Genomic DNA, 16578 nt, shown 5'->3' on the forward strand with positions numbered 1-16578 from the left:
TATTCATCTTTCTGCGGCACACACTGCCAATAAGAAGGTCGTGACAGCTGTTAAATCTTGCCGCCAGGTTCTACTTCTGGGCTCTGACTTCATCAGGAGATCTGGAGCTGGGCGCTTAAGGCTGCGCAACCTCTCAACGTCACTTTGGGTTTTAGTTGACATTTATGATGCGGGGCCCTTTTATACCTGCAGCCGGGGCCTGATTGTCACATTGGACAATCGAAATCTGCACCAGCTGGCTGTGCAAGAGGAGCCCCGTTTGTTTCTGCCTGATGAAAGCTGGCATCCCTTTAATTGCAAAGTGTCAATGTGGTCGTCGGAAAAATGCAAATACCGAAAGGGCTGTCAGGACAAGTGCCACTTAGAATTAGTTAAGCAGCTCCTCTAAATAAATGCAGGAATTACCCCATGGCTGCAAGGGATTATTACCCCCCTTTACTCTTTAAAAAAAAAACGTTTTAGGGGCTGGTATTGTCTCTTGCGAGTGAGACAGTCAACTCGCCATATAATTCTAAATCAATGGCAGGCTGCCTGTCTATACCACAACAACCAAGGATGCTGCGAGGACAGAGGCTTTGCTATATGCCCGAGGGGTGGACACTGCACACTGGACACGCGTTTCCCAATTTGACCACCAGATGGCAGTAAAAATGACTGTCAATCAAGCCAAATGGTTGCTGACATTACATGCTCAGATTAAACTTTTTATTTAATGGTAACATTTTTTACTTTTTAAAATTATAATCTGGTTGTGGTCTATTATTTTATTATAATGCATTTTTTTAATTATTCATTTGAGATGGGGTTAAAAACAATGTTAAATGTGCAGTCACATGCTGAGAACATAATACACAAGGACAAGAATATGTACAGATCAATGAGCTTTTTAATAATCATTATCACATTTATATACAGAGCAAGCAATGTTTTATTTCAAATGACACCCCCCCACACACACAAAAAAATCCTAAAATGCATGTTCCTCTTTTTTCCCCCCTCCTGTCTTTAAACTAGCAAAAAGGAGATTCATGTGTTGATAGAGAAGCGAGAAGCAGACAATAGGAAGGGAAAAAAAAATCTCTGCATTATCTTCAACAGTTAAGACAGCCTTGGTCATGAGAGGATTGCATCTTACACATTTTAAACTGCAATAAATTGACATGGATAAAAGTTTGATGGTTATGGGCGACATTAATAGGTCGCCAAAAAATAAAAGGAAGTGATTGTCTGATCCACTGTTGAAATCAAAGCTGGCGGTGTTTCAAGCTTTTCAAATGCAAATCACTTCGAATTAGTCCTGCAGTTTGTAAAACGATGAATTATTTCCTCTGTGCGTGCATCTCCGAGTTAAATTTAGCTGCCACTTTAAAAGAAATATAAATCACAAACAGGGCAGAACTAATTGAATTTTGATGTGTTTTTTGACAGGGAGATGTCACGCCGTGCGATCCGCTTCTCTCGGTTATCCCGCAATTTTTGCAACTGAACAATACCCAAACTGGTGTCAACAAATCACACATGAAAATCAACTGAAATAAAGTTTAAAAAAAAAAAGCAAACACAAAAACTAAAGAATACAGCAGAACAAGGAAGCAGTGTCCACTATACACGGTTCTTTAAGAAAGCTTAAGTAAAACCAATTTAGACGAACTAAGCTTTTACAAAAACGACAAAAAAGGCGCCACTAGGTAAGTTTGGTTTCAGTCTTTACAACAGTGACTGCTTGAGCAAGCAAGCAGCAACACTGAGGGGATGTTGGTGAAAATCCCTATATACACACACTCACATGATAGCTTTACAATCATGCACACGAGAAGTTATTGTGTCCAGTTTCTTGAGTGGTATCACATGACCCAGCCGCGCAAGTGGAAACAACGTGGGGAAAAGTTGTAAGCAACTCGGATGCTCGTCTTTTGCCCGAGGCTCCGTCACGGCACGTGACTTTGAATGAGAACTACAGTGGGCATATTGTCCTGGGGGAAAAAAAATCATATTTTGTTGTTAAGATTTTCCTGTGCAGGTCCTAAGAAGGGGGGTGGGGGGGGGAGGGGATGCATCAAAATTAGAAAATGTTACAAAGCATTACAACTCATTTGTAGTCTAGAGAGCCATTTTTTGGAAACAGCAATTATTCAGGGGGAATGTGCCATCTTTTTTTTTTTTTTTTGCAACAATTAATTTTCCCATTATCTTTCAATGAATTCCGCATGCGCTAATGGTAAAAGTAAAGTGAGAAGTTTGTCTCAAAAGGTAGAATAAAGATTGTCGTCTTTACCTTGAAGAAATTAGTATTCGTCATCGGAGACATGAGGTTTAGCTACGGCCATCTCCTCTTTACTATTGGCAATCATCTTACATTTCTAGACAAAAAGAGAAAAACTGATTATGAGTGCTCGAACGCAACGCGCATAAAAGCAGCATCCTTTACCTCCGTCAGCTCCTTTATGGTGTGGATGTTTGCTTGCTGAGTGACCTTCCTTTTTGCTTCCTCAATGTGGTCCAGGTTCAGGGATGGGGTTGGTGGCGCGAGACATGGAGGAGGTTTGTTTGTGATGGTGGGGAGAGGGGCAAGGGGGGGCATGGCCGCCAAGGCCCCCATGTTGGTGAGGGCGGCCGTCATGGTGGCCGCCGTCATACTTGCCATGGCGGCACTCATGGTGATGTTGGACATGTTGGGCATTCCTGGAATACCGGGCAGCCCCATTGGACCCATGTTGGGCATATTTGGCATCCCCATGCCCATGGGGAGGGGTAAGGGCAGCGGGAGGGAGAGCGGACCGGCGGAAGGCGTTGGCAGGGGAAGTTGGAGGATCGCTTTTGGCCGCAGACTTTCGGGGATGGGGACGCCCGCTTTGGCACACATGGCAGCTGCGTTGGCCTTGGCTATCTCCAGTAGCTGGTCTTTATCTGGGCGGGAATGAGATGACAAAACAAATCACGTAAGCACTCGCCTATATTGTCACGTACCTGTGATGTAAGCGTGTAAAAACGTTTACCCAGGTCAGTGAGCCTCGGAGGCGACTTGCTGGCGCTGCGTCGTGTGCGCGACCCTGAGCGCCGCTGTTTGCGGAGAATCAGAACGGGAGAGTGGCTGGGCTCCCTTTTCCACCTATCCCTTCTATCAAATGAGCGACTGCGAAATACCGGACGCTTCCCTCGACCTCTGGATCTTGACCGGCGTCTTCGGTCGGAGGAACGAGACCTGGACCTGCGACCTCTGTCTCCCGACCTCGACCTTTTCTTGCGGCCGGCGGATCGGCTCCGAGATCGTTTGTTCCTGTCGGCGGACTTGGATCTTTTCCTCCCCCTGGCGTTGGGCGAGCGGGAGCGCCTCTTGCGGACTGGAGAACGGGACTTGGATCGGCGCGCCCTGGTCCGAGACTTGGAACGGGATCGCTTGCGTCGTGTGCTGGAACGGGAAGGGCTGGATTTTCTGCGGCGGCCGGGACTGCGAGACTTTGAACGGCGCTTCTTTTTTTCAGATGGTGAGACAGATTCTCTTTTCCTTGCTGGAGATCTGAAGACAACGATGAGAGTGATTACATACATTATGATGTGGTTCCTGCTTATAACATGATTCAAGTCATGCAAATTACCAAATATATCAACCCTCCAGGGAAAAAAAGAAACAGTATTTTTTTTTCTTCCAAAATTGCAATCAGTTCAAATTATTCAAAAGTATATTCCCAGGGGTTCACAGTATTCACAAAGTAATGTTGGTGGTTCCTTGCATGCACAAAGTACAAACCTCTTTCGGGGTGAAGCTGAGCGGGAAGGTTCCCTGTGATCTGCGGGTGCGGGCGAGCACTCTAAGCTCTGCCTTCCTGGAGACGCCGAGTGCGAGGGGCTTTTCTGGGATTCTTCTAACATGTTCACAGGTGGGGAAGCATTTTGCATTTCTTCATCTAAGCCTGCAGAACATTCCGATCCCTCCGGTTCATCGGCAGGTTCTTGGGAGCCAGGCCCTGTCCCCGAAACATCCTGTTCGTGCCACGTGCTGTCCTCCTCCCTCTGTTCGTCTTCCTCTTCTTCAGGGAGGGTAGCAGGGGCTTGAGGCAGCTCCTGAACTTCATCCACAGAAGTAACAGCTGGAAAACTAGAAGCAACCAGTGCGGGCACAGGCCTCCAGCCACCTGTAATATAGACAAGGTATTCAAACCCCAATACACCTAAATCATCAAAGTTGGGAAAAAAATAAATAAACTACTCTCACCTGAGACGGGAAGGGTTTCAGCTACTGGAGCCATCCTTTCTGGGGAGGCCATCCTTTCTGGGGAGGCCATCCTTTCTGGGGAGGCCATCCTTTCTGTGGAGGCCATCCTTTCTGGGGAGGCCATCCTTTCTGGGGAGCCCATCCTTTCTGGGGAAGCCATCTTTTCTGGGGAGGCCATCTTTTCTGGGGACGCCATCCTTTCGAGGGACGCCATCCTTTCTGGTGACGCCATCCTTTCTGGTGACGCCATCCTTTCTGGTGACGCCATCCTTTCTGGTGACGCCATCCTTTCTGGAGAAGCCATAATTTCTGGAGATGCCATCCTTTCTGGAGATGTCATCTTTTCGGGGGATGCCATGTTGTCGGGGGATGCCATGTTGTCGGGGGATGCCATCTTTTCGGGAGATGCTTGCTCCGCCTGGGGAGAAGAAGTCGCCTTCTCAGGAGGGGGTGAGGCGGATCTGGCATGGGATGACCTATCAGACGGTCTATTACTTGACTCAGACCGGGACCTGGACTTGGATCTGCGCAAGCCAACAGAGACAGATTTTGACTTTGACCTTCTGACGCTGATCCTGGGCGATTTGGACTTCTTTCTGCTCAGTAATGGCGAAGGTGACTTTGACCTGTGCCTTCTCGGCAATGAGCGGGATCTCGAGCGTTTGCTAGACCGCGGCGGAGAGCGCTTTCTCCTGGCAGGGGAACGAGAACGCCTTCTGACCAGGGAACGAGAACGCCTTCGGACCGGAGACCTGGATTTGGAGCGCCAGCGAGAAATGGGCGTTCGGGATTTGGTCCGTTTGCGGCGACTCCTTGATCGAGAGCGCCGCTGCCGTTTGTAGGTTGTGACGGAGCGTGATCGAGTCCGCCGGCTTCTGCGGACCGATCTGGAGCGTGAGCGGCGCGCTCTGGGAGGCGGCGACCTCCTGTGACGCGACAAAGATCGACTCCTTGAGCGCCTGCCACCGGTCCGTTTTGCCAAGGAACGTGACCTGGATCGGCGGTAAGGGCGCCTGGATCTGGAGCGACGGGCCCTGGCAAAAGAGCGAGATCGCGACCGTCTCCCGCTTGCTCCACCACGTCTGGGCGAGCGCGTGCGGGAGCGTCTTAAGCGCCCTCGTGAGCGGGACTTTGATCTCCGGCTTCTCCTTGGAGACCGAGATAAAGAGCGCGACCTGCGTACCCCGCGTTTTGGCGATCTCGAGGATCTTCTTTTTGTGGACGGGGAACTGCGGCGGCGCCTCGGAGACAAAGACGAGCTTCTCCGACGTTTTGGTGTCTTGGACCTCCGCGGTGACCGTAACGACTTCCTCCTCGGTGTACGTGAGCGAGAACCGGACAACGACCGACGGCGAGCTCTCTTAGGAGACTTGGAGCGTGGGGAGAGGGACTTCTTCCTAGGTTTAGGAGACTGAGAGCGAGAGATGGAGCGCGAGAGCTGACGATTTTTTTGAGGGGTGGGAGATGACTTGTCCTTTGAGGCTGATCTCGAATGATTCTCTGGCGGTTCTTCCGCTGCCACTACTGTTTGCTCATCATTCTGTTGCTTTGGGGGGCTTGGTGATGGTGACCGACTATGTCTTGACCCAGACTGCTTAATATCAGGACCCATCATAGGGAGGGGAGATGCTGGCTTGGGTGAATCTGGCTCTTTTACTGTCGCCTGCTGCATTAAGCTGGATTCGTCTTTTTGCACTGGCTCATCTTTAGGTGCATTATTTTCCTGTTTAGGAATAATGTCAGGAAGTTCATTGGCGTGACCCAATGTACCATCTCCTAGACTGGCTTCCTCTTTCATCTGAACTGGTGCTGTCTGTGTGACCTCATCCAAGCTAGGCAATGAGGATTTGATATCTTTTTCTGGTCCGTTGGTTTGACTATCGGTTGTGGTCTTCTCTGCACTTTGCGGAACATCCATTTCGGCTATGCACTGCTTCTTCTCTTCAAGTGCTTCGGGATTCAGCAGATTGGGAACATCTTTCTGATCCCCTTTGTCGTTCTGTGTTGACATTAGTGACACTGGCTCATGCTGGATAGCTGCTACCGCCGGAGAAGATTTGCCATCACCCATCCCTGCACGGCCTTCCGTTTCAGATTCAGAACCTGAGCCGGAGCTGCTATCGGATGAGGAGCGAGATTGTGATTTCTTTTCATCCTTCTTCTTCTTCTTTTTCTTCTTCTTAGCAGCGTGTCTTTTGTGTTTTTTAGATTTTGCGTCTCCTTCCTTGTCCACACAATCTGACAAGACAATTAATGATCTATTTTCATTCTATTCTTCTTTTATTGTTGGTTTTGCATTAGAGAATGAATGAATGAATATATATATATATGTATATATATATATATATATATCATCATTATTAAAAGTGTCCTACCTGTTTTTGTCTCTTCCTTCTGCTCAGCAAGATCTCCGGTTTTTGCCGCCAGCCTTGCACTGCAAAACCAAGGGCAAATGGGTTCAGAAATTGCTCACAAAATGAGCAACACACTACTCTTAACTTGGGTAGCTAATTAATATAGGAGGTACAACTTTGAGTTGGATACCAGGAGCAATAAGTTTTGGAGCTGCATCTCAACCTTGTAATTGGCAGCACCTAAGAATTAATTCATCAAGTTGTTTTTTTTATCTTCATGTATGCATTTGACTTTCTTCCCAATGCATTATGCTTTTAATTGATGGGTGGAAAAGGGTGTGTTCGCAAAGAATAAGTACAACTTCTTCTGACCTGGCTCTAGTAGTCCGGACAGGTTTCTGAGGAGAAGTCTCGGCATCAGAGTCAGCACCAGACTCCGAGCTGCTTTCCTTTTCATTCTTCCTTTTCTTTTTCTTCTTCTTGTTCTTGTGCTTTTTGTGCTTCTTGTTTTTCTTATGGGGCTGTTCAGTCCCATCAGTGCAATTCACGTCATCTTTTTCCTTTGTCTCATCTTCGCCTGAACATGACAACCGGAATTTCACGTCATGCAAACAAAGTATACTCAATATTTACACAATGTAATTTTATGAACAAACGTGGAAAAAAAGCAGCGCCGGAATGATTGTACCCTCACAACCACTTACCGGTTGGAATGTCCACTGCACACTCCATTTTGATCTGATGCGAGTGCTGTCGTAAAGGATCCTCTTAATGTAGAGTGGTAGCGTCACTGGGGAAGAATCAACAAACTATCACTTAGGATTTTATCAAACAATTCTATCCCAAAAACCAAGTAAAAAGTTCATTTTTGTCTGAACCTGCACCACATATATTAATTCTACAGTGTAACTGCACGCATCTTGATTGTTGAAGATGTTTCACCTTTGATCATTTTGGATTTAATGGATTTAATGTGAAATGTCTCCAACATCCAAGAAGAATTCTACTGTCTTCACTCAACTCATATAATGTACATAAATTAATGACAGAGAAAAATGTTTTGGGGTAACCCTATTACAAATGTCAAGAATTATTCCGTCACATCATATAATGGCTCAACTATGGCTAAACTATTTCATATTTACCACAGCGTGTACATTTACAAGTCTGTAGAAATAACACAACTTTATTCAAATTAAGATTAAAAATGAAAAAAGCAACTAAGAGAACGGATTTATGAACAGTATCCCTGATCCGCTAATCTAGTTACTGCAAAACTCTATTTTAACCGTACGCCTTTGTTACGGTAAGAACTCTTCAAAATTACAAAAGTGCCACTTGATCACACCCACTTAAAAGAAATCTGTCTGATCGATTTAAGATACACCGTTTTCCGTTTAGCCTAAGACAAGAACGTCAAGTTAACGTTGCCGCGCTCCCAGCCAAACCACGACGTGCAATTTTGACGCTGAATTTGTGTCATAGGCCAGACATATAAGCACACATTTTTTTGATTAGGAGTGCTAACATGCACAGGTTGAGCAAGGTTTGCTGAGAAAACGACAATTCTCACTAAGTTTACAAAAGCAACTCAGTTCACAAGTTACTAATCGCCAGCGGGCCTGCGTGGCTGTATGCTAGCTTTAACATTCATTCAAAAATCATCGGAGGTCACGCTGCTATCGGATCGATAAAAGAGTTATGAACATATATTTTCCACAAAATGGCGACTTGTTTGCTTACGTGGCTTATAATTATTTTTCATATGTAGTTATAATGAAATAAACAAGATGCTACACAACAGCGGCCTCCGGTGCCATTCACAACCTACCCGTCCAGCTAAAACAGCTATCTTGACTAGCATGCTCGTAGTTGTTTAACAACCTAGCGCTAAGTCCATTTTCGCTAGTAGCTATGACTCGTTTCAACAAAGCGAGTTGGTTACTTAATCACATTTGCCACGTTTTTGTAACGCATATTTACCCTGTGTAAGTTTGGAGGCACAAGCGGAAGAGTAGATTTTTTTTCAAGGGCTGCGGTCGTAGTTTCCAAAACGTGCGAAGCCGAACAATCGCGTACCGACAACGTTAGCCAGCTAACTCTTCCGCCATGATAGGAAGGTATCCCAGCATGCAGTGCTGCGCGCGTTGAGTGGCAGCGTCACAGTTACCGGGGCAACTCCCGGTGCTGACGATAGATGGATGGACGGATGGATGGATGGATGGATGGATGGATGGATGGATGGATGGATGGATGGATGAATGAATGAATGAATGAATGAATGAATGAATGAACGGACGGACGGATGGATGAATGATGGATGGATGGGTGAATTACTTTCACAACATGTGTTAGCGATGATAGGTACTGCTAGCCTCCAAAAAATCCAATACAAGCGCATTGACAATGAAATAGCACTACATCACCCAGAAGCTCCGTAGAGGGGAGGAGCTATTTGGAACAAGGAAGTGCATGTGTGTCTGGCGAAGTAGTTTGAGTTGAATAAAAGCCGTCTGCATTGCAAATCCCTGTGGAATATATGTAGTTTTTTCTTACTTGAAACGCTAGAACATGCACCTAATGGAAGCTTCCAATCGTCAGTACAGTGCATATCGTCTGCTGTTACATGTATTCTTACAGTTTGAGACTCCGACTGTTGTCTGCTAGTTTAAAGGATTTTTGCGAACTTATTTTTGTTCGTGCATTGTTCAAACATCCCTCGCTGAGTCATGAAGAAGAGGTTTAATATCGATTTGGACGATTCTGCCTTTACTAAAGAGAGAACACCAGTAAGCGATTATATCAGATTGTTCGTCTATATTTGGTTAATCATTTTAAATAAGACATGTTTGTTTTTCAGCCAAAGCCTCACTTTCAACCATCAGTAACAGCGGGACAAAGCAAAAGCAATGCAAGCGCATCCCCAGGAAAGGAGACCCAGCCTTTGTCGTATGCACAATATATAATCAAAGCTAAAGCTCAAGGGTCTGCAGTTCCTCGATGTGATGGGTCCTCTGAAATGCCTACATCTAAAATTGATGGAGCTACCACCACTACCTGTCCTAGGCAAAGCGAGCCTGACCCACTGCCGCCCGTGGTAGGACCAAGTGGCGGTGATGAGGTGACAAAGAACGAGGAGACTTTGGGGTCCGGACCCAGTGGTCAGAGAGAAATCAATTGTCCAAGCCTCGGTCCAAAACCCGCAGGATCCGGGAGTAGCATCATTGTCAGTTCCAGACAGGTAGGCACCGGAAGGAATATCAAATTCATCTCTAGATAACTATCAAATAATTGGCGCTTATGAGAAGTTAACACTAAACACTATTTTCCATTGTATGTCACTTTAAAGGCATATTTTTTCAAGTTGAAGTTTGCATTTGAATACCCTGCGCATTTGTTCCCAAACATACTGTAATTCGTTTCATGCTTACAGAGGGGGAATCCCATTTTGAAGTTTGTGAGGAGTGTCCCATGGGAGTTTGGAGAAGTGGTGCCAGACTATGTCTTAGGCCAGACAACTTGTGCTCTCTTTCTCAGGTAGAAGTTTGCGCCTACCTAGTAAATTCTGTGAAATAGCTGCTATACACCTGACTTTCTTCCTTTTTTTTTTCTTTTTCAACTGGCGCAAAGTTTGAGATATCACAATCTGAATCCAAACTATATCCATGAGCGACTTAAGCAGCTTGGACAAAGCTTCACCCTTCGAGTTTTACTTGTTCAAGTGGATGTGGTGAGTATAAAGTGTCATAATTTTCAATGGAAACGTTTTGAAGCATCCATTGTATTTTTGTAACATGTATTGTTGGGGCTGTCCCTCACAGAAAGACCCCCATCATGCATTGAAGGAGCTGGCTCGAATCTGCATCATGGCTGACTGCACTCTTATTTTGGCATGGAGGCAAGTCCTGCGATTGATTGCCTGGAAGACAAATAATACAAACAATGTTATCCGTGTCGACGTGACAGTGTGAACAGTGCAACATTTACAGTCAAACACAAGACGTGGGTTGAAAACTTTTAAAAAGCTATGACGAACAAAATAAACACCAGTGTGGTCTTAGACGTCAACATAATTTTTATATTTAGATATTTATTATTCACATTTAATATTATTTATTTATTTTTGATGAACTGGCAGTCCAGAGGAGGCGGGACGTTACCTGGAAACATACAAGTCATATGAGAAGAAACCAGCAGATCTTTTGAAGGAGCAAGTTGAAAAAAATTATTTGTCAAAGGTAATCTTGTCAATGAAGTTTTAAGGTGTGATGTGCTTTGTGTCAATTTTATAGCAATAACCCATCTCAGCTTTGTGCCATATAGTCACATCCTTGTTTTTGTTTTTTTTTAAGAATGTCACCAAATATACATTGGTTTGATGTTTTGAAGGTGACTGACTGCCTGACCACTGTGAAGTCCATAAACAAGACAGATGCTATGACGTTACTTTCAACCTTCTCTGTAAATCCCTCTTAATCTTTGTCACTATAACTGAAATGTTGACTTTTGTCTATTAGTAATTCTTTTATATCTATTTTTTTCCCATTACAGTCTTTGGAAGGAATCATCAGTGCTTCGAAAGAAGACCTGGTTCTCTGTCCAGGCCTTGGTCCTCAAAAGGTGAAGGGAAACATGCATATTACCAGATCATTCCCAAAAAAATAATAATAATGCCAATTTAGTTACTCTGTTGTCATTTTGTGTTTGCAGGCAAGACGTCTTTATGATGTGCTTCATAAACCTTTCCTAAAATCCAAGACAAAGTCTAACAGTTGAGGATTCTGAATCTGCAGTATGTGGCATCACGAGACGGTTAACTTGAAAAGACACGGACATTGTTTTCCTTCACAGTGCTGTTTATAATTAATGAATATTGTCATGTGATAATATTATTGAATCATTCTTGAAATGACAATATTGTAAAATGTTCCTGAAACTGTGATTTTAAGTGTAGAGGAATCATGGTACTCGCCCCTCATTGTTAAGTTAAATGATCACCTGCACTATCTAGTAGGTAAACATACATTTTTGCATAAACAATAAGAAAAGACAATAAAATATGGTACAAAGTATAATATGTTGATATTAAGGTAGTATTGTGATTGCTGTATTTAGTTACAGCAGGTGGAAACAGGCAATTTTCTTAATTTGCCATTTTGGACGTGTTTTTTTATTTTTCTACAAGTATTTACTGTAATTATAACTTTTCTACTGCGTTTGGTTATATGAGCAATAGACCACCGCTTGTTTCGATTCACCTGTCCAAATACATATATATACGTATATATACATATGTGTTTGTGTTCAAAACCTTTGAATCCTAGCGCCATTGTTAAATGTAAAATGACATTTGGAGTTATTTCCGATTGTCTATGAACGCAACATGCGTGACGTAAACAGCAGGAAGTGCTCGCAAAAGTTGTGGTTTTCAGTCATTTTTCCATTGACGCTGGTTCTCGCTCAACTGATGAACTACGTTACTACATGTTGTAACCAAAATGTAATTAAACGTGCATAGCTTCTGAGAGCAGCATTAACATTCGCTTTTGTAAAGATGGAGGATCAACTGGAGGATCTAGTGCCGCCTGAGGAGTATGTTGTTCTTTGGAGCTTTCCTGGGCGCTGCAGTGAAGAGGTTATCTATCTGAATGTCCCAACGTCTTAATATTTGCAATTTACTATCTTGTGTTTTTTTAATTATATCCTAGAGCAAACTACGAGTACAAAAAGTGCAGAATGGATTTGGATTTTCCCCCTCCAATTATTAGTCATGCCACGATGTGCAAATAGAGTTCAGAGTTGTATTATACACAAACATATGCAGTAATGATGGGCTAAACTACAGTGTGTCACGTGACGATGTGCGTAACCCCAAATTTAGAACGTCGTAAACTGAGGACTGCATAATAAGACTTGGGGAAAAAAACGTTAAAATACTTTCCCAAGTACAGCCCTAAACTTTCCATAGCCGTGAGTGTCGATGGGTTTTGTTTTTTTGTCTGTACCCCGCCTTTCACTGGGATAGGCTCCAGCTCACCCCAATCGTAATAATGAATAGAAATATAGATGTGAAAGTTTAGAATCACATTCAGTTTTAAACTTGTATCCCTAATGGTCAGCAGCTTAGTATCAGCAAAGGAGATCGACTGATTGTCCATGGCAAGATTACCTCAGAGTGGTGGTGGGCTGAGCAACGAGGGGTCTTCGGTTACGTCCCTGCCAGCTACCTCCGCCAGGGAACCACTGAAGAAGAAGAGGATGCCTGGCAGGATGAGGAGTACTATTTTACTTACGGAGCACTGGTTAGCCTTTTTGATTTACTTTAGTGTTATTAGATCAATTTATATGCGCAATGATTGGATCCAAAATATTTTGAAATATATTCTACAATACCAGAATCTTCACTTGGAGATGTTGTCAGACAAGAGCCGCACAGAGACGTACAGGCGGGTCATCGTCAACAACAGCACTTCTCTGCACAGGAAGGTGGTGATGGACCTCGGCTGCGGGACGGGCATCATGAGTCTGTTCTGCGCTCAGCTGGCACAACCGGCAGTGGTGAGAGAACACAGCACCCCTGTAGACACTTGACAAGTAGAAGGAGGGACGAGACCTGTCGTGAATTGCAAAAATAGAAGTTTTTCGTGCAAACACCAGAAGCATTCATGGCTGTTTACACTGTTGAAGGTGTATGCTGTGGAGGCCAGCTCAATGGTGGAGCACACCAAGAAGCTGGTGAAGCAGAATGAGTGTGAGGAGGTGATCACGGTGCTCCAGGGGCGAGCCGAAGAGATCCAGCTACCTGAGCAGGTGGACGTCCTGGTGTCTGAGTGGATGGGCAACTGTTTGCTCGTAAGAATCCCCCTACCCGAATGACTTACACGAACACAAATAGCCCCAACCGGGCTGAATCTCAGCATTTACCTTATCTCCTTTCTTTTCGGTCTAGTTTGAGTTCATGGTGGAGTCCGTCCTGCTGGCCAGGGACCGCTGGCTGAGGGAAGGTGGCACGATGTGGCCCTCGTCCGCAGCTCTCACCTTGGTGCCTTGCCAAGCTCACAGATACTACGCCGAGAAAATGGCCTTCTGGGAAAAACCCTACGGCTTGGACTTCACCCCGCTTCAGTGAGACACATCAGATATAACCTCACAACGTGCGAGGAAACCTGTGTAGGCCGAGATAAGCCAAGCTGACACAGAATGTTTGGTGACACCAGTTGTGGAACCTTTTTTTACACACCTCATACATTGACTCAATTTTGAGCAGAAACTGTAAATGCATGCACCATAACATTTTCTTCTCTTCCTGATCTTCAGTGCAATATTTATTTGAATAGCACAACTTACAAATGACGTCGCGCCTTCTTTCCGCAGGCCTCTCGCACTGCAGGAGTTCTTCAGCAAGCCCAAGTTCAGCCACTTGATGGAGCCGGGCGATCGCCTCGCCTCTCCTGCCGATGTCATCTGCTTGGACATGCACACACTGCAGGTGGCAGACCTGGAGGTAAATCATCCAGCCAGCCATCTTTTATTCCTACAGTAGTCCCAACCGAAACGCCTTTTGTAACGCGCAGGACCACTTTATCATTTCTAAGGAAATGCAAGGCGAGTTTCAATTTCAAGTGGAAAAGTCTGGCGTGTTCCACGGCTTCACTGCCTGGTTTAGTGTTTACTTCAAGAGCTTGGAGGAAGGCGGTGCAACGGTGGAACTGAACACCGGACCTGACTCAGAGTAGGACACATCCATTTACTGTTGCCATTTAAAGTGGAACTGTCAAATGCAAAATTTCAATCCATTATTGGGTGGGAGGAAATCAAACAAAACTTTGTTGGGAGCCAATAAGCATTTAAAGCGGGGGTGAACAAACTACATCAGAGGTGTCAAAAGTCATCGATTAATCGACAACAAATCGATTATCTCGCATTTTAATAATCAAGTAATTATTTTGTTTTGTTGCTATTGTTTTGTTGCATTTTTTAAATCACTAAATAATACCAGATCAAAAATGATTGGTTAGTAAACAGTAATCGGGAAAAAAATTTGAAAATACACCAATGCTAATATTCGATTCTAAAAATATTCAATAGTGACAACCCTACAATGTATACTGCTATTAAATATTTATTTTAAGAACATGTCTGGCTGATCAGTTTAAGCAATACTTTAATTTTTTAAAATATCAATTACATTGCACAATCTAATTTTACCAAGCAGTCATGTTAAACAAAGCGCAATATGTGTTTTATCTTACCCGTTAACAAACGATACTTCCAGCAAAAGCGAACACTGATAAGTGACTTTTAAGTGACCTTACTTCTTCAATTACGTCTTGGCTCCAGGCCGACGCATTGGAAGCAGACTCTGTTCATGCTGGACGAGCCCATCAGCGTGGATGCCGCGAGCCGCATTAGCGGAACCATTACTCTCCGAAGAAACCCCGTGTGGAGGCGCCACTTGACTGTCACCCTCCACTGGGACATCAGCTGCCTCGCGCAGGAGGCGGCCACCTGCCAGGTAAATTTGTCTTCTACATTGTAGGATCGTTACAATATGACAGTGGAGCTATACGCTAATACGATGATGTGCTTCCCTTTTTATGACCTGCAGGCCGGTACGAAGAGCTTCCCTATGTGGCGCTGAGAGCTTCTCAGCATCTGGCACAATGCTTGCCTGCTGAGTTTCTGGGGCTTTAGAATCAGCATTTATTAAGTGGAAGAGTTTCCCAACACAGAGTATCCTGGACTTTTTCATTGACAATCTGGATTTTACCACAAGCATGAATGACAAAATCTTCAAAGTCCATTTTTAAACACATCTGAAGAGTCTTTCAAACGCCTGCGAATGGAATAGCCTAGCCTGAAAAGGTGAACACAATCCGTTCAGTCCAATCAATCTCAATAATTTATTTCTAAGTGGAACAATTCAGTTCAATATTAATTCAACATGCATCTTGGGGGTTGCTAGCAATTAGCATGTCTCCCTTACTCTTCTAATGGTCAAGGTTCGAGTCTTGACTCAGGCCTTCCCGAGTGGAGTTTTCATGTTCTTCTTCTGCTTGTGTGGGTTTTCCTCAGGTATTCCTCCCAGCATCCCACAAACATGTAAGAGGAAATTGTCCATAAGTGTCAATGAGCATTTGGAATGGTTGTCAACATTTGCATCTCAATTAACCCAAATATCATAGAAAAAAAGTCATTTATTTCTGTAGTCAATTAAAAAAAAAAGAAAACTGCAAATTGTTCACTTTGTGAATTGAACTACAGAAATAAATGAAGCTTTCCACAATATTCCAATTTCTAGAGATGCACATACAGTGACCTCCTGATCAAAAATCAGTTTTGACCTCAGAGCCCATGGTGATCTCGGTGGATGCCGCCTGAGCGGCTTCCGGGTGTCGCGGCGGCTTTGAGAGCGGGATGAACAATGGAGGTTTCACCACACTGTCATCGTCACTTTTTTCCCCTTTCTGCCTCAAATGTTTATCGCAGTGATTGATAAACGTATCCATCTTGGCAAAGGTCTTGTTGCACACTTTGCAGTGATAAGGCCGCAGCCCCTTTTTGAGGCGGACGTGCAGTCTGATGTAAGACGACCTTATGAAGGTGCGGCAGCAGACGCCACACTTAAGGTCCACTCCACGGGAGTCGGGCTGAGGCGGGGGAGCGAACACAGGTGCCGCTTTCCCCCGCTGAGCCGATTCTTCGGCCTTGTGAGAAAGCAGCAGCGGCAGAGACCTGAAAGTCTCGCCGCGCTCATCACACTTGTGTGCCCGCTCAGCCGTGTGCATGCGGATGTGCGAGAGCAGGCCTGACTTCTGCGTGAAGGCTTTGTCACAGTAGGAACACTTGAAGGGTTTCTCGCCGGTGTGGATTCGCTGGTGAGTCTTGAGATGCGCGGCCCGCCCGAATTTCTTGCCACAGTCGGGGCATTTAAAAGGCTTATTGCCGTTGTGGATGGCCTCGTGGGCTATCAGGTGGGAGTTTTGGTGAAAGTACTTGCCGCAGGTGGCG

General features: G+C 44.7%; 4 protein-coding genes and 2 long non-coding RNA genes across 10 annotated transcripts in view; 2 read left to right on the top strand and 4 right to left on the bottom strand.

Annotated features, from left to right (window-relative positions):
• Nucleotides 1-866: 866 nt before the first annotated feature.
• On the bottom strand, nucleotides 867-8717 carry si:dkey-67c22.2 (uncharacterized protein LOC792544 homolog). Of its 3 annotated transcripts, XM_037239838.1 has the most exons (11): nucleotides 8551-8717; nucleotides 7272-7357; nucleotides 6940-7144; nucleotides 6589-6647; nucleotides 4501-6451; nucleotides 4214-4446; nucleotides 3749-4133; nucleotides 2997-3517; nucleotides 2429-2907; nucleotides 2276-2360; nucleotides 867-2023 (listed from the first exon to the last, which is right to left on the bottom strand). In XM_037239838.1, exons 2-10 carry the CDS (start codon nucleotides 7297-7299, stop codon nucleotides 2286-2288), a joined length of 3936 nt encoding a protein of 1311 aa, XP_037095733.1. In that variant the 5' UTR covers nucleotides 7300-7357; nucleotides 8551-8717; the 3' UTR covers nucleotides 867-2023; nucleotides 2276-2285. The 3 variants fall into 3 exon arrangements, with proteins under 3 accessions (XP_037095733.1, XP_037095732.1, XP_037095731.1); XM_037239837.1 differs by having other exon boundaries at nucleotides 867-1973; nucleotides 4214-6451; XM_037239836.1 differs by having other exon boundaries at nucleotides 4214-6451.
• A 289-nt stretch (nucleotides 8718-9006) lies between these two features.
• On the top strand, nucleotides 9007-11496 carry ercc1 (excision repair cross-complementation group 1). Of its 2 annotated transcripts, XM_037239845.1 has the most exons (10): nucleotides 9007-9356; nucleotides 9428-9566; nucleotides 9642-9808; nucleotides 10001-10104; nucleotides 10198-10297; nucleotides 10389-10465; nucleotides 10706-10805; nucleotides 10957-11028; nucleotides 11119-11187; nucleotides 11278-11496. In XM_037239845.1, the coding sequence occupies exons 1-10, from the start codon at nucleotides 9297-9299 to the stop codon at nucleotides 11341-11343; spliced, it is 954 nt and encodes a 317-aa protein (XP_037095740.1). In that variant the 5' UTR covers nucleotides 9007-9296; the 3' UTR covers nucleotides 11344-11496. The 2 variants fall into 2 exon arrangements, with proteins under 2 accessions (XP_037095740.1, XP_037095739.1); XM_037239844.1 differs by having other exon boundaries at nucleotides 9428-9808.
• On the bottom strand, nucleotides 10179-12840 carry LOC119115396. Its single transcript, XR_005096135.1, has 2 exons — nucleotides 12737-12840; nucleotides 10179-10486 (listed from the first exon to the last, which is right to left on the bottom strand). It is a non-coding gene; the product is annotated as an uncharacterized LOC119115396 (long non-coding RNA).
• prmt2 (protein arginine methyltransferase 2) lies at nucleotides 11871-15792 on the top strand. Of its 2 annotated transcripts, none has more exons than XM_037239841.1 (9): nucleotides 11871-12202; nucleotides 12687-12869; nucleotides 12964-13125; nucleotides 13255-13419; nucleotides 13517-13692; nucleotides 13942-14071; nucleotides 14163-14299; nucleotides 14908-15082; nucleotides 15176-15792. In XM_037239841.1, exons 1-9 carry the CDS (start codon nucleotides 12122-12124, stop codon nucleotides 15206-15208), a joined length of 1242 nt encoding a protein of 413 aa, XP_037095736.1. In that variant the 5' UTR covers nucleotides 11871-12121; the 3' UTR covers nucleotides 15209-15792. The 2 variants fall into 2 exon arrangements, with proteins under 2 accessions (XP_037095736.1, XP_037095737.1); XM_037239842.1 differs by having other exon boundaries at nucleotides 11874-12202; nucleotides 12690-12869.
• On the bottom strand, nucleotides 13015-14007 carry LOC119115395. The gene is made up of 3 exons (XR_005096134.1): nucleotides 13915-14007; nucleotides 13492-13733; nucleotides 13015-13153 (listed from the first exon to the last, which is right to left on the bottom strand). It is a non-coding gene; the product is annotated as an uncharacterized LOC119115395 (long non-coding RNA).
• LOC119115393 (zinc finger protein OZF-like) overlaps nucleotides 14715-16578 on the bottom strand; it is a 3168-nt gene continuing 1304 nt past the window's right edge. Inside the window, exon 2 of the mRNA XM_037239843.1 lies at nucleotides 14715-16578. This exon is cut by the window's right edge and continues 298 nt beyond it. Within this exon, the coding sequence (XP_037095738.1) occupies nucleotides 15894-16578 (685 nt within the window). The 3' untranslated portion in view covers nucleotides 14715-15893.

This window comes from Syngnathus acus, chromosome 21 (genome assembly GCF_901709675.1).
Source record: "Syngnathus acus chromosome 21, fSynAcu1.2, whole genome shotgun sequence".
Taxonomy (NCBI): Eukaryota; Metazoa; Chordata; class Actinopteri; order Syngnathiformes; family Syngnathidae; genus Syngnathus; species Syngnathus acus.

Excerpts from the sequence above, each read along its gene's own strand:
- si:dkey-67c22.2 (XM_037239837.1), bottom strand. The coding sequence starts at position 7,299 with ATGGAGTGTGCAGTGGACATTCCAACCG. Across the intron at positions 6,452-6,588 it reads GAAGGAAGAGACAAAAACAG|ATTGTGTGGACAAGGAAGGA; the intron begins GTAGGACACTTT and ends TTGTCTTGTCAG. Across the intron at positions 2,908-2,996 it reads TCCGAGGCTCACTGACCTGG|ATAAAGACCAGCTACTGGAG; the intron begins GTAAACGTTTTT and ends ATTCCCGCCCAG.
- ercc1 (XM_037239844.1), top strand. The coding sequence starts at position 9,297 with ATGAAGAAGAGGTTTAATATCGATTTGGACGATTCTGCCTTTACTAAA. Across the intron at positions 9,809-10,000 it reads TCATTGTCAGTTCCAGACAG|AGGGGGAATCCCATTTTGAA; the intron begins GTAGGCACCGGA and ends TCATGCTTACAG. Across the intron at positions 10,105-10,197 it reads ACTTGTGCTCTCTTTCTCAG|TTTGAGATATCACAATCTGA; the intron begins GTAGAAGTTTGC and ends ACTGGCGCAAAG.
- prmt2 (XM_037239841.1), top strand. The coding sequence starts at position 12,122 with ATGGAGGATCAACTGGAGGATCTAGTGCCGCCTGAGGAGTATGTTGTT. Across the intron at positions 12,203-12,686 it reads CTGGGCGCTGCAGTGAAGAG|CAGCTTAGTATCAGCAAAGG; the intron begins GTTATCTATCTG and ends CCTAATGGTCAG. Across the intron at positions 13,420-13,516 it reads GGATGGGCAACTGTTTGCTC|TTTGAGTTCATGGTGGAGTC; the intron begins GTAAGAATCCCC and ends TTTTCGGTCTAG.